The 13,903-nt window shown below is 40.5% G+C and overlaps 1 protein-coding gene across 6 annotated transcripts in view; it reads right to left on the bottom strand.

Moving 5' to 3' along the window:
- The window catches only part of Znf713 (zinc finger protein 713), a 21,968-nt gene extending 8,065 nt beyond the window's left edge, over window positions 1–13,903 (bottom strand). The window contains exons 1-3 of one of the 6 annotated variants that reach the window (XM_013520531.1): window positions 13,825–13,903; window positions 11,062–11,428; window positions 6,321–6,463 (exon numbers count right to left, since the gene is read on the bottom strand). In XM_013520531.1, the coding sequence (XP_013375985.1) occupies window positions 6,321–6,431 (111 nt within the window). In that variant the 5' untranslated portion in view covers window positions 6,432–6,463; window positions 11,062–11,428; window positions 13,825–13,903. Of the gene's footprint in view, window positions 1–6,320; window positions 6,464–11,056; window positions 11,429–13,824 lie in introns of all 6 variants that reach the window. The other 5 variants (XM_013520528.1, XM_013520527.1, XM_013520530.1 and 2 more) reach the window with 5 other exon arrangements.

Here is a 13,903-nt window from a genome sequence, read left to right as displayed (position 1 = left end):
TTATTTTTTTGGTTTTTCTCCGGTACCGGGAACCGAACTCACGACCTTGCGCTTGCCAGGCAGGCGCTTTTGCCGCTGAGCTAAATCCCCAGCCCCAAGAGATACAGTGTTAACCGTGAGAGGGGAGGGTGAATTCTGAAGTTCTATTCCACAGTAAGGTGACTACAGTTAACAATGACATTTCTTCGAAAAGCTAGAAGAAAGGATCTGAATATTCTCACTTTTTAAAAAACTTTAAATATACTGACATAATTTAAGACTTAAAGAAAAGTTGCAAAAATAATAAATCTTATCCCTCCCTTTTTCTGTGTTTTTTCTTGGACTGTTTATGAGTAAGTTGCAGACATGAAGGCCTTAAATAATTTGGCTTTATTTCTCTAAAAAAATACTTCTCTAATCTATGCTAGTACATGAACAAATCAGAAAATTAAAACTGACATGATACTGTTTTCTAAACTGTATTAGTAAGATTTCATGACCTGTCCTAGAAATGTACTGTGTAACAAAAGAAAATCTAAGATCCCGTGCATTTGGCTGTTTGTACCTTTAGTCTCCTTTAATCCTCGACAGCTCCTGAGCCTTTCTTTCTGTTTTGTAACATGGACATTTGGAAAGTACGGGCTAGTAATTTTGCAGAGTAAATCTTACTGTGGGTTTCTGATGTCTCCTCATTACTAAATCCATGCTGTGCACTATTGACAGAAAGAGGACACCAAGAATACTGGGTTCATCTTGTGAATCGCACCAGAAGGCACAGCTGTTGACTGGTCCCATGGCTGCTAATGTTAGCTCTGATGGTTTATTAAGGTGGCACGCACCAGGGATTTCCACTGGAAAGCTACTATTTTATTCTGTCATTTATATATCTTGTGGGTAGATACATTGATTGTATAAATATTTTGTTCTCCCTCAAACTTTCATCCACTGTTTTTTTTTTGTCTTTTTGAGACAGGGTCTCACTATGCAGTTCAGGCTGAACTTGAGCTCACTTTGGAGCTCAGGCTGGCCTTGAACTCGCAACGATCCTCCTGCCTCAGCCTCCCGAGTGCTGGGATTACAGGCATGCACCACCATGCCCAGCTCATCCACTGTTTTTTTTTTTTTTAAGCATCTACCAATAATTCTTTTTAAATGTATTATGGTGATTTATTTATTTTTAATTTTTATTTGTTATTAGTACATTTGTGGTACATAACGATTACATTCCTCATGGGGAGATGGTACATGTACATACACATCTTCTTTTCTCATCCCCTTCCCTCCCCCCACCTCTGCTTTCCTCTCTTGGTCCTCTTTCCTTTTGCAAAAAGTCTATCTCTCCATTTCCTATTATCTATTTTTAATTTTGCTCTTTGCTTATATTTTGGGTTTCTCAGATAAGAGAAACCAAGAGATATTTAAGTTTGTATGTCTGACTTACATATTTCACTTAAGATTATGGTCTCAAGATGCTTCCATTTTCCTACAAATACCTCAAGTTTATCCTTTTTATGGCAGAGTAGTACTCCACTGTGTATAAATACCACAGTTTCTTTATCCATTTATCTGTTGATAGATATGTAGGCTGCTTCCAAGATTTGGCTATTATGAAGTGCACAGCTATAAACATGGGTATACATATATCCCTGAGTATAATGTCAGCATCTAATAATTCTTGACTGAATTAGGATGGTTGCCCAGTGCTGTTTTTCTAATTCAATCATCTTCTATACATTACCAGTTGGTTCTTTTCTGTGAAGAGATTTCTCTTCTCATTTATTTATTCGTGTTAGTGAGGATTTATGCACTCTGTGTGTGTGTATCAATGCTGCAGGAGATTGATCTTTGGTCTCACACGTGGTAGGCAGGTCCTCTTCACCGGGCTCTGCCGCCAGCCCAATAGATTCTTACTTCATTCAATAATTTGTAAGCCTTTATCACTGTTCATTTTAATGCTCAAATTATCACAGATTTAGTAAGAGACTCTTCAAACTGACTTCTGTGTCCTTTTGACACATCCCTGTCATTCTCTGAACATTTCTTTACTTTTTTGGCAGAAAAACATGTTCTTCTTTCAAGGTTAAGCTGATGCTTTTCCAGCCCAAGCCTGGAATCAGCTTTCTCAGACCCCTGGTTCTTTTTAATGACGAGTGGTATTTGGAGCTCGGGATGTAGGCAGTAGGGAAGCTCAGCGCTCCTGGAGTGTCTTTATTCCTGGTGCTCTCAGCAGCTGTCTGTGGGAAATACAGGTGTGTGTGTGCATACACACAGGTACACATGATCACACACACGTACATTTATGACTCTATCTCCATTTCTATTTGTAGCTTTATGTATTACAAACCCTAAGTTCCCATGGGTACCTGTAGTTCTAGTCCAATGGCAATGTTCATTCACTTTTTTTTTTTTTTTTTTTTTTTTTTTGAGACAGGGTCTCACTTTGTAGCCCAGGCTGGTCTTGAACTTGCAGGTCCCTCCTGCCTCAGGCTCCCGAGTGCTGGGGTTATAGGCATGTGCCACCACGCCTGTATTCATCCTTTTTTTTTTCTGTGTTTTTTTTCCAGTACTGGGAATCGAACTCATGACGTCACACTTGCCAGGCAGGCTCTGTGCCGCTGAGCTAAATCCCCAGCCCCCTCCTTTTTTTCATATTTGTAATTTTCTTCTCTGATCATAAGAAACTGGGCTTTCGTTATTTACAATATATTTACTTATTTGCTCAATCAGGGAATGCAGAGAAAGTGGTTTCAGGTTACTGTAACACAGTAAATCCCTCTACACAAAAGAAGCCTCTAGATTAGACTTCAGTATGTAGAGTTACTTTGTTTTTAGCCTCAGTACATAGAATCCACTATTCAGGGTCAAAGGATCATTGAGTGGGGACTCTACAAGCCCCAGTGGAGCAGTATCATTCTCACCCTCCTGCCTTCTCATTCATCTTTTTTTTTTTTTTTTTTTTGGTACCAGGAATCAAACTCAGGACCTTCTGCTTGCCAGGCAGGTGCTTATGCCCCTGAGCTAGATCCCTGGCCCTCATTCATCTTTTTTCCTATCATTGCCATTTGGGGCCTACAGGTATCCAATGTCCTTAGACTCTGATCAACCTTCCGGTGTCTCTTTGTCCTTAAGCAAGGACAGTTGTGTATATGTATGCTTTTATTTCTCCTTTTTGTTATAAAAACAATAGCACAATATAGATACTCTTTCACACTGCCTTTTTCATGGAACTGTTTGTCCTGGAAATCATTCCACACTGTTTCACAGAAATCATCGTCATTTGTTTTTAGATCTGCATACTAACTCAGCACTGTAAGAGAGGGCCTGTTTCCCCATAGTTTTGCCAGGACAGCAGTATGTTATCACACCTGTGGGTGATATCATTCTAGTAGTAAGTATCAAGTTCAGGGATAAAATACCAAGAATTCTCTAGCTTTAACTGAAGTTTACTATTATGAGTACAAACTTTTTTATGTATTTATGATCCATTTAAATATTTCTTTCTGTGAATTTTCTTATGTTTTTTGTACAATTTTTCTATTGGATTCTTAATCTCTTGCTGATTCAGAGGAATATTTAATGTATTAGAAAGATCAGCTCTCTATAATTGGAGTGGCAAAATATTATTCTCAATTTGACTTTTTTTTTTTTTACTTTGCTTACAGTTTTCTTCTGTCATGCATATACTTTTGGTTTTTAAAGGAGCTGAATCTATCAATCCTTTTTTTTTTTTGGCACTGAGAATTGAACTCAGGACCTTGCGCTTGCTGAACTATATCCCTGGTCCTATCAATCTTTTCTTCTATGGCTTTTGGATTTCTTGTTGTAATTAGAAAGCCTTTCCTCAGTAAAGACTATAAAGGAATTCTCCCTTTTTTTCTTCTTGCAAAACTGTTTCATTTTTCCCATTTAAATCTTGATTCATTTGAAGGCTATTCTGATGCAAACTGTGAGATACAGATTCAGCTTTATCTCTGTACAGATGACCTCTCAGAAATCCCAACATCAGGTGTTGAATAAACAATCTTTTCAACCCGTTTGCAAAGCCACCATATCAGATATGAAATTCTCCATCTGTTCAACAAATGTCTGTCCAGACCGTCCCGAGCGCCCAGGAGGGCTGTAATGGACCAGTGGACGGAGGAGGTGAAATTCCCTGCCTTGATTAAAGACACTCCATCCTAGAGGGGAAAGTAGACAATCAACAGTAAAGCAGGAGATTACAGGATGTTAGAGGATAAAAGCAGAGTAAGGAAAGGGGTTGAGAACCAATGTGCCGCTTACTTTTAAGCTACTTTCTAGTATTTAGAACACTGCAATGGCTTCCTAACTAGTTCTCTCTTCCTTCAATTCTTGTGTCTCACATATTCAGTTAGATACCACCGAGGGGATTTTAAAGGCTCCCACTACACTTGGAATAAAACTGAAACTTCCCCTCACGCCCACAGGCCTTGTGCATTTAGCTCCTGTGCACCTCTCCCGCCTCACCTCGTCATTATCTCCTTTTTTATTTTCACTTCTCAAATATACCGCAATGATCTTTAATTTTTTCAAATATACCCACGGTTTTCACCAGTGATGTGTAGCACATACCTAAAATGCACTTTTCCACTTACATTTTACAGTTCTGATATTTCCTTTGTGTCGCAGCTGACTTTTCACTTCCCTCAGAGTGTTTCCCTGACTGCCTAACATGCATTCATAGCACCTTATTCTTAATTTGAATAAAACTGCCTCATTTGTATTCATCAGCATGTTATTAGCTACTTGGTGTTAGGGTCCTGTCTATTTTATCACTGATATATACCTGATGCCAAGCACAATTTCTGGCATATATTAGCTGCTCAATAAAATATTTAGTCAATGTATCAACCTCCCTTTTTTTTTAACCTTCTTCTTAATACAATGAATGGTTCTGGAAAATGAAAACACTCATCTGGCTAAAATGTCAAGGAGGAGATGTGCCACCTCAGCTCTAAACTGTCTTCCTATTCCCGTCTGTGGTGAGCCCTCAAATTAATTTAGAACTAGCTGAATCTCTCCTTGAAATACGAAGATCTCCAAGCACTAAGATACTAAGTAAATGCTCAGCACTAGCTGATAATCTCACCACTGTTCCTGCTCTTACTTGCGTTTTATTTCTTGTCTCCACCAGTTCTGGTTTTCTTATCTCCACCCGCTCCTTGCTGGTCTTAGTACAAGCTCTACCCTCTTCACGAGGCTTTGCTTCATCTCCACGGACGCAATCCCATTTCTCCCTTCTCTGAGTGCCTGTATGTGCTGTCATTCATGTTCATAACACCATCTAATATTACACATTTTTAAATATTACTTGTGTCATGTGGGCGTCAAAGAGTTCCCCGTAGAGTTTACTGCTACCTGAGGACAATGATTATAATGGTAAAAATAAAAGATCTTCTCTCAGAAGCAACTGAGACTGGAAGCTGGTATATAAAGCAAAAAAAAAAAAAAACTGATTAAAGTGGAGAATCTATAGGAGATAATGAACCTTTCCTTAAATATATAAATTTATATTATTCTCTTTTGAAATGAAGTTAAGCCTCTTCCAGGAGAGAGATTTTGATGACTGAGTGTTCATATTTATAATGCATCTGTTTCTGCTTTATTAAAGTAGAAAAAGCAAAGGATGCTTGGGAAATAATACATGTGTGGAATCCTCTGAGATTTTTATGGTTTTTCTTCAATGTTTTACAATTTTGCTCATACCTAAGTTGGTAAGAATCTTTTAAAAACTGAAGAGTTTTTATTGAATTTTCCCAAGATTCTTAACTTGTGCAATTTTCTACAACTTGTAGAATTTTTAAAGAAACCAGTTGTAGCACTCGTATCTCATCTATTGACACAATACTTCATCAGATTATAGAATCAAAACAACAGGCTTAAAGAGGTTAGGAAGAGATACAACAAATCTTCATAAACTTAGCCTGTGGTAGGAGATAACTCAGGCACGTTTCAGGATCGAGCCCGTTCACTCAAAGCAGTCCAAGTGACCGAGGCATCTTTCCCATGTTGATAGCACAGCACGGCTTTAAACTCTGATGGGCTGTCTAAGTGAATGGTGATTAAAAGTCTACTGCATCTGTTGTTTGCTTCACAACATCAAGAATGGATACGACTCCCTGAATGTGGGTCTGGAGAAAAGAGCTAAAGGAGGTCTATCAGAGAGAACAGGAAACATAGAGCGACTGCATCATCTGTCACAAGTGTCTCCATCTGTCAGTGGTGTGGACAGTGGGGATTCCGCACTAGAAAATGGAAAAATAAAAGTGCCGACATTCTGAGGACCATGGTAGTGTGCCGGAGGAGAGCAAAACTGAACTTACCCGGGACCTGACTCTCTGTGATCCATCACCCATTTCTCTCTCCTCTGTGTCACCCTCCTGGGAAAGAACCACATTCTGAGAAGGCATAACTGGGAAACAGGAGAGAGGCATCTTCTTCACACATGATATTCAGGACACAAAATCTATAGGAAAAAAATAGATTTTCTATATATGAATAACGAACTGGCTGAGAAAGAAATCAGGAAAACAACTGCATTAATAGCAGCTTCAAAAAAATGCCTAAGGGCCAGGCGTGGTGGCGCAGGCCTGTCATCCCAGCAGTCAGGAGGCTGAAGCAGGAGGACTGCTGCAAGTTTGAGGTCAGGCTGGACTGCATAGCGAAACTCTGTCTCAAAAAAAAAAAAAAAATTTAAAAACCCAACCAAACAAACAAAAAAATGCCTAGGGATCAACCTAACAAAGGAGATGAAAGACCTGTATGATGGGAATTTCAGAACATGGAAGAAAGAACTTGAACAAGACCCTGGAAGATGGAAAAACCTCCTACATTCCTAGATTGGCAGAATCCATACTGTCAATATGCCTATTTTACCGGAAGTGGTGTAGATTTGATAAATCCTCATGAAAATATCAGTGACATTCTTCACAGTACAAAAAAAAGTCTTAGTTGGGAGGCTGAGGGAGGGGGATCACTACCAATTTGAGGCCAGCCTGGGCTACATAGTGAGTTTAAGGTCTGAACTACACAATGAGACCCTGTCTCAAAAAAACAAAAAACAAAAACAAAAACCTTAAAATTCACATGGAAACACAAAATACCCAGAGTAGCCAAAGCAATCCTAAGCAAGAAGAAGAAGGCTGCATGTTCGGAGCCACTGGAGCTGGTTATTGGTCAAGCAGTCAAGCTACCTCAGTATTGAAAAAGGCATCCTGCCGGACAATTACAGTCGTTAGTCACTAGGCAACATTATCTCTCATGATACTACTTCGCAAGTGTATAAAATAAACGCCCCTAGTGTTGGAGTCAGTCCTCCTGCTCATCAGGCAAGCGGTAATTCCACCGGCTATCGTCTCTTGTCTTTATTTTCTATATCCTCTCACCGTTTTCTCCCGGGAACCACAGAGAAACCACTGACTCCGGCAGCTGCAGGCATCACAGTACCACATTTCAAATGATACTACAAAGCCACAGGAATATAGTGCAAAAACAGACATATAGACCAGTGGGGCAGAACACAGGATGTAGAAATGACCCTACACAACTACAGCCATCTGATTCTTGAAATGAAACCAAAAACACATGTTGGAGAAAAGACACTCTTTTTAACAAAAGATGCTGAGAAAATACCCATATGTAGAAGACTGCAAGTAGATCCCTATCTCTCACTCTCTACAAAAATCAATTCAAAATGGATGGAAGACTTTTAAGACCTGGAACTTTGAACAGGCAAATAAATTGAACAGACACTTCTCAAAAATAGAAGTAGACATAGCCAATATATACATTAAAAATGTTCATAATCTTTAGACATTAGGGAAATGTAAATCAAAACTACACAGAGATTGGGAGGCTGAGGCAGGAGGATTGCTGTGAGTTTGAGGCCAGCCTGGGCTATGCAGTGAGTCAGTTTAAGGCTGGTCTGAACTACATGGTGAGACTCTGTCTCAAAACAAAAAACACAACAAAACAAAAAAAACTACAAAAATTATACTGAGATTCCATCTTACTCTAGTCCAAATGGCTACTACTAAGAATAGAAAGAAAGTAAATGCTTTCTGGGAGGATAGGGGAGGAGCAATTCTACAGTGCTCTTGCCAGTATAAATTAGTACAGCCACCATGGGAACCCATAGGGAAGGTCCTAAAAAACCTAAAAACTGACCTATCACTTGACCTGGCTGTACCACTTCTTGGTATATACCCAAAGGAATTAAAGTCAGTGTCCACTTGGAGATCTGCAAACTCATGTTTATTATAGTACAACTCACAATGGCAAAGATAAGGAAGCAGCCAAGGTGGTTAAACATGAGTGGAAAAAGAAAATGTGGTGTATCTACTCAGTGGAGTATTATTCAGCCATAAAGAAGAACAAAATGATGTCATCTGCTGGAACATAGATGTCATTGGAGATCATCACGTCAAGCAAAATAACACAGACTCAGAAAAACAAGCACCACTTTTTTTGTTTTTGAGAGAAGCTCTCACTATGTAGTTCATGCTAGCCTTGTACTCATGGTGACCCTCCTGCCTTGGATTCCTGACTGCATGGTGTGCATCAGCATTCTTAACCTCTACTTTTTACTAATATGTAAAAATCTAAAAAAGATGGCATCAAAGTAGAAGGAAGACTATTATTAGAAAAGATGGGGGGATACAGGGAGGGATGTATAATGGAGGGTAATGGGAAAAAGAGTTATGAATTACGTTATTAAGAGATTGTAGGCTGGGCCGTGGCACATGCCTGTAATCCCAGCACTCGGGAGGCAGAGGTGGGAGGATCAATATGAGTTTGAGGCCAGCCTGGGCTATACAACAAGTGCAAGACCAGCATGAACTGCATAGTAAGATCCTGTCTCAAAAAACAAGGCAAAACAAAAAAGGGATCATGATGTTGACATGAATTTATTGAGGTGAAAAGGTTTCCTCTACACTCTAGTAAGTGAAACAGCAACTTACAAGTATATAAAGCAATACCCATTTTTTGTTTTAAATATGCATGAATGTATAAAGAGATCAAGAAATTGTCTATCTGGCATTCACTTAACTCGCAGTCTGTCTCTGGGAATGAGATGCTGAGCAAGTTTTTTGTATTTAAGAATATTTTTTGATTTGTGCTGTTATAAAATGTTCCTAAGTGGAGGAAATTAAAAGCTCCTGTACGTGAGGCACTAGGTATGCTGGCTTGACTGCAGTAATCATTTCACGAGGTATATCTATCTCAAAACACAATCCTGTGCAATTTAGATAGGTATGATTTTATTTGTCAATTATACTCAATTTAAAAATATAATCATAGTACAAATAAAAAACAATCAGTACCTCAGGTCACAACATTACAAGAAGAACATGGGCTCAACATCATTAGTCATTTGAGAAATGCAAATTAAAACAACACTGAGATTCCACCTTACCCCAGTAAGAATGGCTAGCATTAAGAAATCAACCAATAACAAATGCTGGTAAGGCTGTGGAGAAATAGGAACCCTATTTTGTGGTACTTTTATATAATGGAATATTACTCAGCTATAAAGAAAGATAAACTCGACACTTTTATAGGTAAATGGTCACAACTAGAGACCATACTGATAAGTGAAATAAATCAGACATACATGTGTGCAACCACTGCATTGTTTCACTAGTGTAAAACCTGAAAGAGTTAATTTAAACTATAAGGTATGTTAGACATTGTGAAATGATAGGAAAACACTCTAGGGTAAAGGGCAATTGGGAGTGGGAAAAGAGAAGGGAAAAAAGGAGAAATTTTGCATGTATGTTTATACAGGATAGTTAACATAGTTGTTCTACTGTCTTCTATTTCTCTGCTGAAAGAAACTGTCAGTAAGTCCTTGATTGATCAATATTGCATGTCTCTATCTGTTTTCATGAGAAACCACTTTGAAGATATCAATATGTAATACAACAAGCATTGTTAATTTCCTACCACTTTGTTTGTAACTCTGTATTGTCTGTAGTGTTCTTTTGCTATTTTGTAAAAGGTTGTCTGTCTGTTAATGTTTTCCTCCTTTTATTTTTAAAATAAAAAAAAAAAAAGAAGACGACCATGGGCAAACACTGAGGGTCCCTAAAATGGCACAAAAGAGAAAAATGTTTAACAATGGCTCCAAACAATGAGGAAAATGGGTATATTTTGGGAAAACCTCCTCCAACCCTATTTCTCTTGTTAACTAATTACATATTAACTTTTTTTTTTTTTTTTTTCCTCCGGTACCAGGAACCAAACTCACGACCTTGCACTTGCCAGGCAAGCGCTTTGCCGCTGAGCTAAATCCCCAGCCCCACATATTAACTTTTAAAATGTTACATTTTTAAGTTGAAAAGTTGGCTGGAATGTAACACTCAAAACAATAACGCCTCATTTTTACTTACTATTCCTGTAGAGTTTGAAAGTGCTGGTGTAGGCGTGAGGAAATGGAATTCTCATACCCTAATTGTAACCTGCACGCATTTTCTGGATGTCCATATTTGGATGCAGCCTAACAACCTAAATGTAGCAATAGCCACAGGTTCACATCTGGAATGTATCCTATGGAAATAAGACAAACAACGCGAACACGCCATTGTGAAGTTCAAAAAATATTGTCCCAAATTAGTAACAAATTAGTCACCAATAGAAAGTTTTCCAATAAACTAGGCTCTATCCATATAGCAGAAGACCATGCAGAATAGAAAGCATCGGAAGTTTCTGATGGTACAAGTCCAGGGTCTTCGCATGTGGGAAGCTCAATGGTTTGCAGCCCTGGCTACCTTCCTGCAGAAATGAAAAAGGGGGGCCAACCTCAGCTCACACGCAAAGGCTTCCACTGAACTGGTCCACACTAGGGCTGGGCACGGCATTTGAATTCTAAAGTCTCCAAGTGATTCTAAAATGAGGTTATGGAGAAAACATGCCGACAACCTGTTATCCTTATGCTTTATCCCCAAAGGGATTAATTTATGTTGAAATTTAGAGCCCAGAGATCTGCTCCTCCTCTCCACCAAGAGATCCTCTGGATGAACACAAAGGAGATGGTGCTCTTGTTTCTCAGAATGCTCACCTTACCTCTGTGTACCTGCATTCAGTCCCCAGCAGAACGGCAGCACCTCTTGGCAGTTTGTGTGTGGCGGTGTCACCGAAGCTTTATTCCCCAGCACAATGGCTCAGTCCGAGACGCAGCGGCCCTGGTGGCCTCGGTGTCACTGGTTGATCCTTGAGAGCTGGTGTTCCAGTGCTTCTGAAAGTGGCTCCTTCAGCGACCCCAACAAAGGCACCAATCATTTATTTAGAGACTCTGCTCTGAGACTCAAATTTGTCTCCTGTCAGGGATCTCATGAGATGCGATTTCAGGTTGAGCACCTGTAATGAGATGCACCACATCAGCGGGAAGAAATTCCAAGGTCTTGGTCACTCACTCAGTGAACTAAGGAATCTGTAAAGAGAAGGACAAACCATTCATTCATAAAGATAGAGCCTAGAAAGGTGTGCAAATCTTTAAAATAATAAAAAAGCACTTTTAGAATATTTGATTCCCACATTCCACAAAACAGAGCCATGCGGGTGGATGTATCAACTACAAGATATTCCGCCACAGTCCTGCCCTTTCCTTTTCCCAGAATAGAAGACACAGCGGTCCCTGCCGAGTTTGAAGACTTCTCACAAAGAGTGGCTTCTGGCCCCTTTACACAGAGGGAGAAGATGGCGTTTCAACAACCACAACACAGTGAAACGATCTCATTTGCTGAGAACCATGAAAAATAGTCTTTTTCTGTCTGCAAAGGTTGTGCTGAAAAATTGCTCTCAAAAAACTAGTGATGGAAACAAGCCATTTCTGACAAGCATTTTTTTTTTTTTAAAGAGAGAAAGCTGCAATTCTAGCATAATGGCCTTGTTAGATAAGGAAGCCATTTACTGCACAAGACGTGACACTAATTACACAGTTCACAACCAATTCACTAAGAGGAGGGCAGGATTTAGAAACATTTTAGAACTAGGTTCTCACTGCACCAACATCAGCCCTGGAAAAGACCCACTGTGGGAAAAGCCAGACAGAAGTCAGTGAAACTACCCTTAAGTTTCACACCCAATCACCTCTAGGCCAAGTGTCTCACAACAATAATAAAAACTACATGTACCAAGTTAGGCAAAGCAGGGGTTATCCTTCAAGTACATGAACTGAAAAGGACTCCACACATTACCAGCAGAGGGTTGCCCGAAGTGTGCTAACAGTACCTTGCTGATTTCCCAAAAAGGGACCGAATCAAGTTGGGAAGATGCTGGCCACAGCAAAGTTAAGTTTCTTTGCTACAAATCCTCTAAGAGATTTCCCTATGGAGACTGTGAATCCCAGAAAAACCATACGGCATAGGGAAGCAGGTCACATACTGTATATTGTATGCAATGTTTTCCAAACATATTTACTTTGAAAATACTTTCATGGTATCTACTCTTTTTTTTTTTTCTTTTTTTAGGTCTCAGCTTAAGTCAGGAGATTCTGATATCACAGACCAGGTGAGGGTCCTGGTTTACACCTTTCTTATTCAGGCAGGACTTTTTATTATTGAACTATTTGTGCGGGAATCCATCTGTAAGCCTCACCATCCATGAAAGTGGGAATCCCGCCTGTGGGTTTTACATCTATTTTTAAGGCCCCATGCCTGGTAAGTAGTAGGTACACAATAAATATTTGCTAGGTAAGTAAATGAAAGCGTTCTGGCACTTACTTTTCTACTTTATTTATTTATTTATTTGGGTTTTTTGAGATGGGGTCTCACTATGCAGTTCACTGGTCTTGAGCTCACTTTGTGGCCCAGGCTGGTCTCGAACTCGCAACGATCCTCCTGCCTCAGCCTCCCGAGTGCCGGGATTACAGGCTTGTGCCACCACGCCTGGCTATTTTTCCTACTTTAAAAGAACTTTTTTGTTTTGAACCAATTTACTTATTTATTTTTTTGGTACCGAGAATCGAACTCAGGACCTTGCGCTTGCCAGGCAGGCACTGTGCCACTGAGCTACATCCCTGGCCCCTTGAACCAATTTCAGACTCACAGGTAATTTGCAAAAGTAGTACACACAAAACTTACCCTATGTTCATGCTTATGCTAAGGTTAACAAGTTTATAACCATAGCACAATGAATCAAAACTGGGAAATTAATACATTCAGCACAACGCTACTAACTCAAATTATTCATTCTCCCGTCTCCACTCCTTTCTTTCTGCATTGCAGCATCCTGCACTACGTTAGCTCTCCTTAGCGTTCTCTGATCTGTGAGCTTTTCAGGCTTCCTGTTTTTCACGAGGTTGACACTTTTAAAAAGAAGAATTACAGCTTTAAATGGCACAGCACGCATGCAGCATAGAGTGAAAACGCTGGGGGGCACGGGTCACTCAGCGGAGCTTGGGCCCAGCATCCCAGTGCCGTTTTTGACCGTGGGTAAGAGAAAAATCTGTCACTGTGATAGTTATGGATGACAAGAAATACATTTTGTGCGTCAAACAGGGAGAGAGGGCTCAGTGTCCACCTGGTCTTCCCATGCTGTGTATGACACTGACTTCAAACACACAGTATCAGGAGTTTAAGCAAATCTAATTTTCAGCAGCCCCAGCTTTCCGCTTCTCCCTCTGTGAGCGTGACGTCACTCAGGGAGGTCCCCACGCGGAGGCGTTGGCGACGCGAGCGGCTCGCGGGTTAAACCAAATCCCCGAGTTCAGGAGCGGACGAACCGGAAAGGTGCGACTCCGCCACTCAGGGACCCGGGCCGAGACGCCGCCCCTCGCGATGGGGAGGCCTGGCCCCGCGAGCCCCGGCCCGGCGCGCGCTCACTCACCGCCTCCGCGTCCACCAGCCGGGCTGGGCCGCCGCCTCCCGCAATGGCGCCCGCGCTGCGGCCCGAGAGCGCATGCGCC

The sequence above is a fragment of the Chinchilla lanigera genome, unplaced genomic scaffold (assembly GCF_000276665.1).
Source record: "Chinchilla lanigera isolate Chin_1 unplaced genomic scaffold, ChiLan1.0 scaffold00055, whole genome shotgun sequence".
In the NCBI taxonomy this organism is placed as follows: Eukaryota; Metazoa; Chordata; class Mammalia; order Rodentia; family Chinchillidae; genus Chinchilla; species Chinchilla lanigera.
Note: the sequence above shows the minus strand (reverse complement) of the source record. Positions and strands in the feature narration are given on the sequence as shown.